Source organism: Hemiscyllium ocellatum, chromosome 2 (genome assembly GCF_020745735.1).
Source record: "Hemiscyllium ocellatum isolate sHemOce1 chromosome 2, sHemOce1.pat.X.cur, whole genome shotgun sequence".
In the NCBI taxonomy this organism is placed as follows: Eukaryota; Metazoa; Chordata; class Chondrichthyes; order Orectolobiformes; family Hemiscylliidae; genus Hemiscyllium; species Hemiscyllium ocellatum.
In genome coordinates, this window is record NC_083402.1 from 66,491,573 (window position 1) to 66,508,402 (window position 16,830).

At 40.2% G+C, this 16,830-nt stretch overlaps 1 protein-coding gene across 2 annotated transcripts in view; it reads right to left on the minus strand.

Annotated features, from left to right (window-relative positions):
* epb41l4a (erythrocyte membrane protein band 4.1 like 4A) overlaps positions 1-16,830 on the minus strand; it is a 304,833-nt gene that overhangs the window by 87,691 nt on the left and 200,312 nt on the right. For both annotated transcript variants that reach the window (XM_060844451.1, XM_060844444.1), the window contains exon 11: positions 3,909-4,000. In XM_060844451.1, coding sequence (XP_060700434.1) covers positions 3,909-4,000 — 92 coding nt within the window. The remainder of the gene's footprint in view (positions 1-3,908; positions 4,001-16,830) is intronic.

The following is a 16,830-nucleotide window of genomic DNA, read 5'->3' on the forward strand; positions in this document are numbered from 1 at the left end:
AGGTCCAGGAAGGGGAGTGGGGTATCCGAGATGGTCCAGGTGAACTTAAGGTCAGGGTGGAACGTGTTAGTGAAGTTGATGAACTGTTCAACATTCTCATGGGAGCACGACGTGGCAGCAATACAGTCATCAGGGAGGAAAGGGTGGGGAATGATGCCGGTGTAGCTGTGGAAGGTTGTCTGTTCCACAAACCTGATAAAGAGACAGGCATAGTTAGGGCCCATGCAGGTACCTGTGGCTATCCCTTTGATCTGGAGGAAGTGGGAGGATTCAAGGAGAAATTATGGAGGGTGAGGACCAGTTCAGCCAAATGAATGAGATCGTCAGTGGAAGGGTACTCTTGGGGATGAAGGAGAGGAAGAAATGGAGGGTTTGGAGGCCTTTGTCATGGCGGATAGGTATACATAGGGATTGGATATCCAGGGTGAAGATGAGGTGTTGGGGGCTGGGAAAATGAAAAATATTGGAGGATGTGGAGGGTGGGGGTAATGTCCTGAATGTAGGTGGGGAGTTCCTGGACCGGGGGGGGATAGGATGGTGTTGAGGTGAGTTCGGTGGGGCAAGGGCAGGCCGAGACAATGGGCCGGCCAGGGCAGTAAGGTTTGTGAATTTTGGGTAGGAGGTAGAACCGAGCAATGCGGGGTTCCTGAACTATGAGGTGGAGGCTGTGGGTGGGAGATCCCTTGAGGTGTCAAGGTTGTGTATGGTCTGGGAGATTATGGTTTGGTGATTGGAGGTGAGGTCGTGGTCGAGGGGGCTGTAGGTGGAGGTGTCTTTGAGTTGGTGCCTGGTTTCAGCGATATAGAGGTCAGTGCACCAAACTATCACTGCACCCGCCTTGTCTGCTGGTTTGATGATGAAGCTGGGGTTGAAGACAGATGGAGTGGAGGACTGCGTGTTGTGATGGTGGGAGGTTGGAGTGGGTGAGGGGGGGTGTGGACAGATTGAGGCAGTCAATGTCCCGGCAGCAGTTGGAAATGAGGAGATTGAGGGCAGGAGCAGACCAGCTCAGGGTGTCCAGGTGGACGGGGTGTGTTGGAAGTGGGAACAGGAGTCCTCGGAGAATGGGCAGGAGTCCTGGTGGAAAATGTAAGCCCGGAGGCAGAGGCTGCAGAAGACGTGTTCGATGTCACAATGCGTGTTGAATTCATTGATCTTTGCTTGGCCATGTTTTGCTGCCTACACAATGCTGCCCCCCAATGGCTGATGGACAGATGCTCAGTTTCACACAAAAAAAACTTCATTGGTTAAGTTTTTTATTATTACAAACAACAAAACGTCAAAATTAGCTAAAAATTACTCAGCCAACAATTACTACACTGTAAAATATATACTTCACATTAATTTCTTACCACAACAGAAATTCCATACCATGTGTATACATTGCACTACACACTCTTCAGAAAAGTAAACTTGTAATAAAATCTCCTCACAGATTTAACAGGATTTCTTGTCCCTACACTAACAGACTGAATCTTCCAATATCATTTTTAACAAAAACCGTTCAATTGACCTTCCGAGCATAATGGAATGGACTTCTAGAAGAACAGTTCTCCTTTGATGAGTTTTGTTTCTTTGAAGACAGGATCTATTCTCATCAGCAATCTGCTTGGTGGTTAACCCAAAAATGTATCTGTTTTCCTTGCTTGACAAAGCGCCATCTGTTTGAGTCTTCTTTGCTAAAACTCTGTGATTGCCTCAGCGTGTCCAGACACAACAGGGTCAGTTTCCTTTTCTTTTGTGTACAGATGTTAGAATTTGAACCTTACTTTAAAAATTTTGACCCAATCTGTTTCCCAAAGACTGACAAGGTCACTTAAGCTTGTCTCTGGGCAGAGTTTGTAGGAAATCACACCCCTGCTCGCCCTTCCTCAACTTACTTCATTTTACCTTGAATTGTCAGAAACAGTTATAAACATAGTAAAGTCCAGCATCTGTAGCAGCATGCCATGTTGACAACAGTCGAGAGTGTGATGGCCTCATTCCTGATGAAGGGCTTATGCCCGAAACGTCGATTCTCCCACTCTTCGGATGCTGCCTGACCTGCGGTGCTTTTCCAGCACCACACTTTCAACTCTGATCTCCAGCATCTGCTGTCCTCACTTTCTCCTTCATGATGACAACAGCCTGATCTTGCAGGACAAGAGATGAGAAGTCTTGATGTTCGTCTGACTAACTACTGCAGCACTCAGCAGTTTCAGTTTCAGTTGCAATGGAATCTGGGGCATTATCCATCAGCTGTTGCATCATGGGTGGGTCCAAACATTCTGTCCTGGTCATCAATTCCACCTTAGAAAGGATGAACTTTAAGCTCTGTGTTAAGTTGCTGCCAAACATCTCTCCTCACTACCAACATGATTTCTGGCAGGGCTACCACCACTGCAACAAACCTTTTATTGTGTACTTTCATCTGCCTTTATGTCTAAACTGCCCAAACTCTTATCTGACTTCCCTGCAGGAGAACACAAACTTGCCCTCTAAAGGACTGGCACCTGTACTATCTTTGCTTCTGCCCTACCTGCAAGTTAGTCATGCCCTGTGGCTTACTACATCTAGATCCTGCTTTATCACTGTTCTGTAAAGTTTGGACAGTGCTAGTATCTGAACTGCTCCTCTTGCATTTCATGCTGCCACACCAGTGTATTTGTATATTTCTCACATCCACCTTTTTTCCAGATTATGTAAGGATATGAAATGCTTTGATTAATCTGCACAATGCATATTCCTTTTGGAAAAAAACACTCTACTAAAAGGTTACAGACTAGTTTCTTTAAAATAGCTAAACTGCCGGTCACTCAGAAAATATTTCCATCTGTCCCTGTTAGCTCAGTTCAAATGTGGTTGGCTTAAATTGTGAATTACCTCCACCAACACCACCTTTAAAATACTTGAGTTGCAACTCTGTCAAGAGGTTGCCCACCACATGTAAGCACTCCTGACTTCTGAAACTGAAGTTAGATATAAGACTAAATAAGAATACATAGATTTTCAGGCCCGAGATTTAAGCGCACTTAAAGCAATAACATCTCTTTTTTAAAACAGCAAGCTTAATGTATCAAAGGAACACAATAAGTATAAAACACATTTAGCCAGGGGTTAAGGAGTCAGAATTAATTCTTTAGTTGTATTCCTCCAATCTTTGTTTACTTTCCACATATAAGGCATACATAAATAAAAAGACTGATCCCACTGAATTGTGAATCCAAATGGGCAGGTGCGTTATTATTCTAGTTTATAAAAATACTTTAAATGTCCAATTTTGTGTGCCAGATTAGGGTTCTGAGCATTGCCTTTACGTGCTGTTGCTCAGTTCAGGACTTTGTTCTATAGCATCCAAACAGATTTTGCAGACCGCACATACGCAATTACACCCTATCAATGGGGATACAATGACAGCGCACTCAGGATCATGTTAAATAGTGCTCCTACTGCACTTCACAAATGGCGTGATATCCTCAGAGAGCTTGTATTTTTATTGAACCAAGATGCACCAAACAATATACTGAGCCCTTTTGCAAGATGTAATCTCCTATTTACCAGTGAATTAAATGATGGAGGAAAGGCAAATAAAGCAGTATTACACTTCCCATATGCCCCTCATTATACATGTAGATGACTTGGTTAAAATATAAGTGGTGAAACTGCATGTCTAATTGTAGACTTTACACACAACTGACTATCATAAACTGTATTTTGCTTCTGCAGACTATATAAACCTTGTACTATGAAATTGTGAGTCCTTTCTTAAATTTATACTTTTAAATTTATCTTAACCTAGATTATAATTTAGGTGCAAATGAACATCTACTAGAGTATCATCTCTAATTGCTTCTTGTCACAAGTAAAGTTTCTTTTCGTGTTCTGTTTGTTGTTCAGAATTAGTTGTAATGGAATGTAATGATCCATACCTGAAAAATGTATGATGTTCCACACAACATCGCCATAGATGCTTACAGGCTGCTTTATTGGGTACCTCAAAGAAGTATGATGTTTCAGTACACTACAAAAACAAAGCAAACCATACGGTGAAAACTACTTCACCTTTTTGGTGTTTCATAATTATCATACAAATCCAGAAATGAGAAGAAACACATCTCTATAAAATAAACAAAACGTTCAAACAGAAATGAATGAAAATACTAGATGATTTCTATTTGATTAATTGGCTAAGCTGGCTATGGAGAGGGAGAGGGGTGGCCAGGCTCTGGAATAGGCTGAGTAAAGCTGGAGAGAAACTTAGTAATAGTGGAAGAGGGAGATCACAGAGAAGTGGATAGTGTGGTCTTTATTCTCGGAGGAAAAGAGATTCTGCACATTCAGCCAAACTTAATGGCAGGATCAATGTTTTTTTTAATATGTTTCCTACCTGATAGTCAAAGTGATAAGGTAAAAACAATGACTGCAGATGCTGGAAACCAGATTCTGGATGAGTGGTGCTGGAAGAGCACAGCAGTTCAGGCAGCATCTGAGGAGCAGTAAAATCGACGTTTCGGGCAAAAGCCCTTCATCAGGAATAAAGGCAGAGAGCTTGAAGCATGGAGAGATAAACTTACCTGACCTGGTGCTGAGGGGAGGGGTGGGGCTGGGTGGTACTGTGAAGAGGTTTTGGAGGAATGTGTGGGATTAAGCAGAACACTGTGAGCTGACTCAGACATTGGAAATGAAAGTTGGATGACACAATGGAAATAAGTTTGTTGGGTCTGGAAAAACATTCCTCTTGTTCACAAGCAGTGAAATCTGTCATGGATTCAGAGTCTCTCAGGTTTTTAGACATCTGGGAATCCTAGTCTCCCTAAGTTGTAATTAGAAATTCAATAAAAATGGCAACATGCAGCTATTTTGGTGACTTCCTGAGTGTTTATTAGTCACCCATCCTGAGAGAAAGTGAGGACTGCAGATGCTGAAGAGTCAGAGTCAAAAAGTGTGGCACTGGAAAAGCACAGCAGGTCGGACACATACAAGAAATAGGACAGTGGACGTTTCAAGCACAAGCCCCACATTCCTGATGAAGGGCTTGTGCCAGAAATGTCAACTCTTTAGCTCCTCTGATGCTGCCCGACCTGCTGCGCTTGCCCAGCACCACACATCTCGGCCCATCCTGATATGTCTACATTCAACCCAAAATTGGTTGGGGGTGGGTTTAAAAATTGCAAGATGTTACTGTCTCACCAGCTCTAACCTGCTACATTCATGGGTGTTTAAATATCCCCAATCTGTGAGGTGAAGTAGATGTTCCCAAGATTGGACAAATGTTGGGAATGAAATTGGACCTGAACAGTTCAGTTAAACTTGCTACCTTTTTATTTCTTTACTACAATAAAATGCAGCTGATTATCAACTCTGGACAAGCATAGAACAAAAACAAACTCACGGCTTCAATGCATTTAAGGAAAAAAAAACACTTAAGTGTTTAGAATACTTAAAATTCCAACACTCTAACCTTGAGCCAGTAAATTGAATTTTCAAGATAGCAAAGTGATGTATTATTTTACATCACAGCATGATAGATGAGTGCTGTCGCACTTTGCTGATATCAAATAAAAGAGAATTCTGTACAATCAAGGATTTGCTATAGTGGCTTGTCTAAAAACAAAGCTGCTTCTGGGTAATCATTTGCAGCTCAGTGAAAATTGTGACGGTTCACTGTTCTGGATTGAAAGATACATCTAAGAGCTAAAACTAGCTTTTCCCAAGGTCACTCACTCTGACATTCCATGTGTTAAATTAAGTTTATCAGGCATCCAGGGATACAAGTGGTATGCATTCATAACTTTTTCAAATAAAATCTTTCCTTGAAGCTCATCATTCTATTAATGTGATTCGGTAAAATTAACATACTCTTCTTCTTCAGATGATAAAGGATCTGCTGTGTATACAATTGTATTTGTCTTGCAATTTTTCCTCCTCAATTTTATTCTGTAAAATTACTGCACATAATTTTATCAAGTGATCTGTAATGTGTACGTGTGGTTCTTATGAATTAAGCAAACAATGACCATATTCTCATAAACTAGCATTTGATATTTAAACACTGTAGCTTCTTGTCTTTTGGGTTCAGTGAATGCTTAGAATAATGAAGGTTTACTGAAATCACACTCAAACTTGATAATGTGGCAATGCCTGTAGCATTTTCAAGTCGGTTACTGTCAGAACACTGATTAATCATACATATAGAATGGCTTCATGGGAACGAAGTCTTAATCTGACTTGTGACATTTTATGAACTTATCAGAACATTAATTAAAATTCCCATTTCTGTCTTATCATCCTAATCAATTGGTTGTCATGAAAATCCAAAGTCAAAGAACAATACAAGAGAATTAATGACCCAGGGCATGCACAGATTTTAGACCATAAATCAATACTTTTTGGTTAACAGGAGAAACTGTTTTCATTTTAAACTTTTCTCATTCTTAACAGAGGTGTTTTTTTTTAAAACTATTTAACATTACTTTTATTGAGCAATGTTTTATGAATTAATAGTGAATAAATATTTTTTCAATTAATAGATTTAATTCTAAGAATTAAAAGAGAACTTATGTAGTACAACTATACCATATATATCCTTGGCTGGCATAATAATTGAAAGCATTTTCAGAATCCTGGGAACATAATAATGTTGGAAAGTAGACAACGTTTGCAATACTTATGTGGAAGGCAAGGACTCACATCTTTATGCTCCAAAACCGCTGAACCATTTTTTTTAAATCATGGAATATTGGTGTCACTGACAAGGCCGTTATTTATTGCTCATCCCTAATTTCGCTAGAGAAAATTGTGGGAAGTCACCTCTTGAATTTCCACAGTCCATACAGTGTAGGTAAACCCACAGTGTTGTTAGGAAAAGAAATTTACTCAAAACGTCCTCAGTATCTTTCTTCTCCATTTACCAATCTGTTTCCAGATTCCTTACCCTAACAGCCTAATATGCTTCAAATACACTTCTGTAACTCAATAATTTGTATCTACTCCACTCAAACTGGACAGCCAACCTTTCCATACATCTTCCTATCTAGTCGCAGCTTGCTTAACTTATTCAGTCTTTTGGGCAATCACATTCAAGGAGTGATTTGAAAGATTGATTCGGTCATAATGAATAAGAGAGAATTAAATGAGATATGGTAACATCTGTAGAAATAAAATCTCCAGTCTGGCAAATATCTTAAATGTCAACCATTATTATTTGGGTGCAGGCTACTATTAAAAGTTATTGTAGTGATTGTAATGAGGTCAGCCAGGTGGACTCACAGAATGTGAGATCCCTGATTGGGACTGTTAATCAGGGAGCCCTGGCTGACATGAAACTAGGAGAGTCAGATATCCTGTTCACTCTGACAGCTAGCTCTAAGGAAGCTGGATCAGTGTCAAGGACTCTCCACATGTAAATAAAGGATGACTTGGTGATGGGTTACTGGCCTCTGTGGAGTTATTTTTGTTATAATTCTCAAAGGATGAAGAGAGAGAATGGTTTGGTCTGATTTTGATCAAATCATATTGATACAATGAAATAAGAACAACTTAGTGATGTGCTTTCAAAGCAATGTCAATGATTTTGTGCACTATAATTTCTGTACATCATGTGACTTAATTAAAAACTTGTGCGATTCTACATGTTCTTATCATAAGGAAGAACACTATGAATAAATGGCTCCAACTGGAGTTGCAGTCCTATCTGAGAGAAGATAAATGGCTTTCATTAGTTATGATAAGCAATGTAGTACAACTATTCTGATCTTCCCACTTCTTTCAATCTGCTAATGTGAGACCTAACACTTCTGAGGAGCATGCTCAAATCCTAGGCCAAAAGTTGGGGATTATTCTGCAAAACCTCTTTTCTCTTAAACTGTTCCTTGCAACATACCTCCTTTAATAACCTGTTCTAATATGTGTTGCATGGCCTGTTGTCAAAATTTATCTTAATAATTACTCCTATGAAGTATCATTAGATGCTTTATCACATTAAAGATGTTGTAATAATGCAAATTGTTATTATTGTTGTCATGAGTTAATTCAGTTATTAAATATTGCAGGCAGTAAAGGCTTAATTTTTCCACAGACAGAGACTCTCTGTCTTTGAGAAAATGGCACTGGAAGCCCACACATGACCTGCCCTTAAACACAGCCTTCATCATTAACATGAAGTAGGCACAGGAATGAGAGTGGCCTGTGTTTTGCACATTTGTTGTTCATGGAGGAACTGCACAAGTTGAAGCATAGCTGTCTTCACACAGATCAGAGTTTTTTTAAGTGAAATCTTTAGAATTGCAAGGAAGTGATCTGAACATATTGGAGTTCTTGGAAAGTTCGTTATCTCTTTAGAGAGGTATGATACCCTTTGGATATGATCGTCTAGGAGAAAGTGAGGTCTGCAGATGCTGGAGATCAGAGCTGAAAATGTGTTGCTGGAAAAGCACAGCAGGTCAGGCAGCATCCAAGGAGCAGGAGAATCAACGTTTTCGGGATTCCTGAAGAAGGGCTTATGCCCGAAACGTCGATTCTCCTGCTCCTTGGATGCTACCAGACCTGATGCGCTTTTCCAGCAACACATTTTCAACCCTTTGGATATAAGCCAAGGACAGCTTTGGGAGGAGTTAGGTGCACTTTTGGAGAGGTCGAATGACTTTACAGTCACCAAAAGTAGATTTCAATGTCTGTAAGATGTGCAGTAAATGGATTGGAACTATCAAGTTTATTGGAACTGTGAAAAGGAGCTACCAAAGGGAGCTATAAGGTTGCCCTGGCATTTAAGGCATTTTGCACCCTTTAAAAGTTTGAATACAAAAATGTCTGCAGAGGTTAAATAAAAATCAATATTTGCTATTCCACTCTGTTGACATAAGCCTAAAGTACAGCAAGACTAATTTCACAAGTTATCATGATCACAGCAGGGCTCCTGTCAGTTCACAGTCTGATTGATAGCTCCAAGTGCTTATAAAGTCTTTGAATGGGTACTATGAATGCAAGTACTTACTATTATCAAGGGTTATGGAGAGTTAAATGTCGTGATTAGGATTTTAATCAATGTGATTTTTTTCTAATAGTGAGTTCATCAATAGACACTGAAGATCTTTATTTAATCTTTCCATGGATCCTGAGATCTGCCCACGGTGATATTTAAATGAGTTGACATGGAAATTGTAAAGGCAGAGAGTGATGAGTGCAATATGTTGGCCTGAATCAGCTTGGAAGCTATAAATAATGGAAGGAAGTCATAAGGTGTTATGAAGGATATGAGAGACCATGTAGGGTTAGGTGAGGTCTTAGGCTGAAGTGCAAAGTATGAGGGACCGTGAGTGGGCTGGCATGAAGTAGCATGAGTTGGTGTGGTTGTGGCATTGAGAGTGAGTATGGGGAAGTGAGGGAGTGTGAAGGGGAAAGGCAACCAAGCAGATATTTTGTTTTATTCCTTGTTTTTAAAGTGCTGCAGCACACAGGCCATTTCGACAGCCCACCTCTACATCCAGCAACCTTTGCGGCTGCCTCATGCTCCTTCCAAAGGCTGAAAGCATGATTCTCATAAACACCTCTCCATCCCTTTCTCTGTCACTATTTCACGTGTTGGGTTTTTGAAGCTGGGTATTGTTATAACTCTGTGGACCTGAGCAAGAATTCAGCCTAAGCTGCCAAGTTAAATGCAGCGGTTTTTATATCATTTTGTCCGGGGGAAAATAAAGAATACATTAAATAAAAGTAGAAAATAGTGATCACACATAGCAAGTCAAATAAAGTATCAAAGAGAAAGGTAGCTGAATGTGTTTGGGCAAAGATCTTCGTCAGTTAGTTTAATCTGAAACAGTACCCTGTTCAGATTCTTAGTGATGTTCTGAATGTTTCTGAATTGACACACTTTTGCTGATGGACATAGTACGGTTTCATCATTGAAAAACATTACGTGCATCAGCAGAGAACTGTTGAGTGGTGTGGAGATCTACTGGAATAGCAGCAGGCCAGCAATGAGGCCAATAGAAACCTGCATAACATAGTGAAGTGCTGCATTATGAAAGATTAGACTCAAACATACTTTGACCCAGGAAAGTTACTCGCACACTACATATAGATCATAACATACATTTATCAGTGTCAAACTGCTATAAATCATCAGATAGCTAAGATGTGTCTGACAGAAACCTTTATAACTCAAACAGCAACTTGATGTAAAACAGACGTGTGAGGATGTTAAATGCCAATTATGACATTAGATTAGATTTAGATTACATTCGCTACAGTGTGGAAACATGCCCTTTGACCCAACAAATCCACACTGACCCTTCGAAGATTAACCCACCCAGACCCAGAATCTGACTAATGCAGCTAACACTATGGGCAATTTAGCATGGCCAAATTCATCTAACCTGCACATCTTTGAACTGTGGGAGGAAACCGGAGCACCCAGAGGAAACCCACGCAGACACGGGGAGAATGTGCAAACTCCACACAGACAGTCACCCAAGGCTGGAATTGAACCTGGGACCCTGGTGCTGTGAGGCAGCAGTGCTAAGCACTGAGCCACCGTGCTGCCTTTTTTTCTTTTTTTTGATAAATGCACGCATCCCGGCATGAGTCAGCATGTACTGTATTAGCTCTAGAATGACCACAGTTATCCAAGTGACGTTTGGAGCGATCAAAGGAACCATAACTCAGTTAATGAGCCATTCGCAGTTTCACTGTACCGTCCGTGAGTACTTAGACAGGCATGGCTTAATCTCTGAGACAAGCATATGCTACTGGCAGGATCAACATCATTACATGGATCAGCAGAGAATTGTTGAGTGGTGTGGAGATCTACTGGATAATCAGCAGGTCAGCAATGAGGCAATTAAGTGTGAAGGTTTTAATAAATCCACATCAATGATGTTATTGTTATTAAACAAAGCCAAAAACCTGTTACAAAATCCAAATAGCCAATTTACCAGATGATTATTTGATTCACTTACACTTGATGATATGCTCTAAGCAATTCTAAATAGAAATAAGATGTTTGAGAGTTAATCCCTCAGTAATGAATGCAATACTGAAAATCTAATTTGGCAACATTTTAACATTAAATCCCTTCTACAAGAAATGAAATTATAAATTAAGCAAATTGGTGGCTATGAAAGATTCTTAAACTTTGGTTTGCGTTATTTCAAATCCTCTAAGCTTCCAACGTATGTGGTAACAAATAAGGGATAATGAACCTAATTTACTTCTCCTAATCCAGAGCCTATTGGTCACTATAAAGAAGGTACAGAGGAACATCAATTATCCAGAATTCGATTAACTGACCGAAATATTCCCCATCCGTGTCCTTTGGTTAATCGAGGTACCTCTGTATACAGTATTAGGTTGCCAGGCAGCAGGCTAAACATTTTAAATGTTAATGCAAAGCACAGAGGCAGCATTCAAAGTCATTACTATGGATCAAGTGTATCTTGTACATTAATAACCTAACCACAACAAGTCAGGAATACCTGCCTACTGATGATTTTCTGAATGAATTCTCAATTTCTCTAACATGCTACTTTAATTTTGCATTAGCTATGAGCCTTGGGTTGTGGCTTCAGTTAACATATTTCCTCAATTCCACGATTTAAAATCAAATATTCTCTCCAGTTGGAACTTGAAAGCAAAATTTTAAGAATGCTTAATTCGATTTATTTTTCCGTAATCCTCAATATGATTTTCAAGCCAATGAATTCTACACAGACATCTTCCAGAGCTGAGCGGGAAGATAGGACTAACAAGTATTGAACATAATGAACCTGAAATAAAAGCAAAATCTAGAGGATGCTGGAAATCTGAAAGAAACACAGACCATGCTGGAGAAACTTAGCTGGTCTGGCAGCATGTGTGAGGAAAGAAAGTTAACCATTTGTCAATTGTCATTATAGAAAAAAGTTCCAAATTTCCAACATACTTAGAGTGTAAACAGAAATTTTATTTCTGAAATGTCTGTCTTCAATTTTTTTTAACTATGCTCCCAGCAATACATTCTCAAACTTATTGGAAATAATATTTGTTTACCATAAAGTATTGAAATGGTCGATATATTATTCCTGACCTTTTAGAATCTTGGGAATAGAACTGGGTTTTGTAATTTCTCCTCATAAACCCTTAGAGTTCAGGTATCACTGACATCACAGGTACCTTGCAGTTGGAACCATCACCAGCCATGGGTATGCTCATTCGGCAAGACAGACCCATCAGATGTGGGAACACATTGCTAAACAAATGTGAGGAAGTTCAATGGGAATCCTGAACATCTATTCTCAACACAATGAAGTCTCATGGTATCAGGTCAACATAGGCAAGGAAACTGCCTGCTAATTATCACTTACTACACCACCACCGCCCCCCCAACCCCAGCTGATGATTCAGTACTCCTCCAAATGGAATAACAAATGAAAAAAGCACTGAGGGTGGCAAGGGCATAGAATATACTTGGGGTCTGGGACTTCATTGTGTGGCACCAAGCTGACTGGGTCCTAAAAGGCATAGTTGATAAACTAGGTCTGCATCAGGTGATGAAGGAACTGACAAGAGAGAGGAAAACAACTTACTAGACCTCATCCTCACCTATCTCCCTCCTGTATATACAACTGTCGATTACAGTATTGGTGGGAGTGACCAATGCACAGACCTTGTTGCGACACAGGCCCAACTTTGTTTTTATTTATTCATTACAGTATCATTGGCTACACCAGAATTTATTGCCCATCCCTAATTGTCAGTTAACAGTCAACCACATTGCTGTGGGTCTGGAGTCACATGTAGGCCAGACCAGGTGAGGATGGCAGATTCCTTCGTTAAAGGAATTAGTGAACCAGATGGGTTTTTCCAACATGATGACGATGGGTTTCATCGTCATCATTAGACTGTTAATTCTGGATTTTTATTGAATTCAAAATTCCTCCATCTGCTATAGTGAGAATCAAACTTAGGCTCCCAAAACATTACCTGGATTTCTGAATTAATAATATAGCAATAGTATCACTGGGCCTCCCCTTTGAACTTGCAGCTCGAACAGTGTGCTCATTGATGAATTAATGGAATCTGAACCCCTTTCTAAAAAATCAAATTCATTGTATTTAAGATTTAATAGTTAAGATTTACCTGAAAGTTACACTTTAAATTCAGGGATTTAAAATGGAGATATGCAAACACTTGGGATAGCTATAGTGAGTTAATTAAATACATTAGTTCTGTATGGATTTTCTGTAAATGGAGTCAGCTAAGCTCTTCAACTAAATAAATACAGCAGCTCAGTCAACCTAGTATTGAGTACAGCTTGAACAGAGTTTTGGGAGTTTGGTGAGTTGAGGGAGTGAGCTGAGAAGGGGAGTGAGGTGCTCCTCTTTATTAAAAAAAGTTGGTTTTTACTCTTATCCTCCACTATCCAGTTTATAGGTACAGGAGAAGGAACTGATTAGTGAGTGAGTGTGAGTAATTTTGCTTTCTAATCGTATACTCCAGCTTATAGTAAACCGTTCAACAGTAAGAGTTTAGGTATGGCAGGAAAAATTGGCCAAGCACAGAGTCCATCATATGGAAGACACAGACACTTCACCTGACCCTGACAATCATATCTGCAGCAAGAAAGAGAGGCTGCAGTGTCTGTGGTGGATCAGTGAAGCAGAGAGCTACATGAATGGCACATTTATGGAGATGATAACAACTTGGGAATATGCAGGTAGAAGGGGAATAGGTAACAATTAAACAGTCCAAGAAAAGTGGGCAGACCATGCAGGCATCCATTGAAAAGAATTTGCTCACTAATTGATTTTCCATTCTGGATCTGATGATGACAATGTAGAAGTGCAGCAAGAACCAAATCTACAGCATCACAGGTGGATCAGCTTCACAAAGAGGAAAGGAAGACAAGTGGGAGAGCAATAGTGATAGGGGGCTCAGTGGTTAGGGGAACAAGCATGCATTCCAACAGCCAATGACATGATTTGCAAATGGTATAATGACTTCCTGGTGCTGAGTCATAGATATCACAGAGCAGCTGCAGAATATATTTTTAACCTGAAATGTTGGGAATATGACCATGAAGTTCATCATTGAGTATTGAATCTGCTTCTGAAATGGAATGATCTCAAAAAGACAAAGTTTAAGGTTTGTACCTGAATACATGCAGCATTCACAACAAGACAGATGATCAAAAAACGCAAATTGAGATACATGGTTAAGATCCGTTGCCATTATAGAAACATGGTTGCATGGTGTCCTGATAGTATCATCAGCTTCCCGCACATCATGCTGCAACTACTGGGGTAGCACTGTGTAACAGCACTTGGACAGGCAAAGGAAAATAAGCATTAGCAGGATGCAGAAATGGAATGGTTTTATTTTAAAACAAAGTAACACTTCCATTTATAAATTTGGTTTGGAATGTCGATTTTTGCATTGTGTCCAATTGGATGCTGTGAAGGCAAGGAGGCAGATATTACTAATTACATATTCAAATGAGTCCTTTATAAAGCATGGACGAGTTGGACTGAAGGGCTGTCTCGAATACTTCCTCTCTTATCCTCCTCTGTGTGCCCTCTAGGCAATGGCTTAGTGGTACTATTATTCGGCTATTAATTTGGAAACCCAAGGAACTCAGGTTCAAATCCTGCCATCACAGATGGTGGAATTTGAATTCAATAAAAATCAGGGATTAAAAATCCAATGAGGACCATGTTGGGGAAAAATTGATCTGGTTCAATAATGCCTATTAGGGGAGGAAACTTCACACGGATGATCCCTGGAATGGTAGGCCTAACATATAATGAACGGTTGAGGATCCTAGGATTGTATTTATTAAAGTTTAGAAGATTGAGGGGAGGTCTAATAGAAGCCTACAAGATCATTCATGGCTTAGAAAGGGTGGATGCTGGGAAATTGCTTTCATCAGGTGGAGATATCAGGACTCATGGGCACAGCCTTAGAATTAGAGGGGGTCAATTTAGAACAGAAATGCGGAGACATTTCTTCAGCCAGAGGGTGGTGGGCCTGTGGAATTCATTGCCATGGAGCGCTGTGGAGGCCAGAGGTAAATGTCTTCAAGGCAGAGGTAATAAATTCTTAATCTTGCAAGGAATTAAGGGGAGAGTACAAGTAAGTGGCACTGAAATGCCCATTAGCCATGATTGAATGGTGGAGTGGTTTAATGAGCCGAATGGCCTTACTCCCACTTCTATTTCTTATGGTCTTAAGGTCTTACAGTTGCTACCTGGTCTGATCTACATAATCATTCCAGACCTTCATCAATATGGTTGATGCTTAACTTCCTCCAGGGCAAATAGAGATGGGTAAGAAATGCCAGCTGAGCCAGTAATGTCCCTACTGAATGAATAATTTAAAAAGCCTCAGCCCATTGCCATTTAGTTGGTGGTAGGGAATGATCCCAAACAATTGTGAAGTTTTGTAAATAGAGTCATAGAGTCATAGAGATGTACAGCATGGAATTAGACCCTTCAGTCCAACTCGTCCATGCTGACCAGATGTCCCAACCCAATCTAGTCCCACTTGCTAGCACCTGGCCCATATCCCTCCAAACCCTTCCTATTCATATATCCATCCAGATCCTTTTAAATGTTGTAATTGTACCAGCCTCCACCACTTCCTCTGGCAGCCGACTCCACACATGCATCACCTTCTGCATGAAAAGATTGCCCCTTAGGTCTCTTTTATATCTTTCCTCTCTCACCCTAAACCTATGCCCTCTAGTTCTGGACTCCCCCACTCCAGGGAAAAAAACCTTGTCTATTTACCCTATTCATACTCGTGATTTTATAAACCTCTATAAGGTCACCCCTCAGCTTTCGATGCTCCAGGGAAAACAGCTCCAGTCTATTCAACCTCTCCCTATAGCTCAAATCCTCCAACCCTGGCAACATCCTTGTAAATATTTTCTGAACCCTTTCAAGTTTCACAACATCCTTCCGATAGGAATGAGACCAGAATTGCACACAATATTCCAACAGTGGCCTAACCAATGTTCAATACAGCCGCAACTTGACCTCCCAACTCCTATACTCAATACTCTGACCAATAAGAGAAAGCATACCATACATCTTCTTCACTATCCTATCTATCTGCAACTTTACTTTCAAGGAGATATGAACCTGTACTCCAAGTTCCCTTTGTTCAGCAACGCTTCCTGGCACTTTACCATTAAGTATATAAGTCCTGCTAAGGTCTGTTTTCCCAAAATGCAGCATCTTGCATTTATCTAAATTAAACTCCATCTGCCACTCCTCAGCCTATTGATCCATCTGATCAAGATACCATTGTAATCTGAGGTAACCTTCTTTGCTGTCCACAACACCTCCAATTTTTGTGTCAAATACTACAAGTTATTAGCCATCTCCTCAGTGGTCACTGTTGTAGAGATCTTGTTTGCTGTGATGACTCAAATGCAGTTTACATAAAGGAATCCCACAAAAATGAAAACATCTTAACTCTCGTCAGGATTCTTGGCACTGTACTTAATGATTCATTGCTTATGTTCACACACCAGCTGGATGCTGAGGGAATAAAATCCATTTTGGTTCCAATATAGGAAGAGTTGACATGTAGCACTGTAAAGAATGTCTACGACATAGGGGAGACCTCTGACTCGAGTGAAACTATGAACTCACTCCATCATTTTCTCCCAGACAAAAACAGAGGCTTCCCTTATGCAATAACAGATGGCAAACAGCGAGAGATGCAGATATGCTCACTCCAGGCTTCAAGGAGTTGGATGTTGAAAGGTTTATCACCATGACCACTTTAAAAACTGCTAGTAATGCAGTCCTTGCCTTCCACAGGCATTGGTGCTGGGACTACAACTGTTTACAATACACATTAATGACTTGG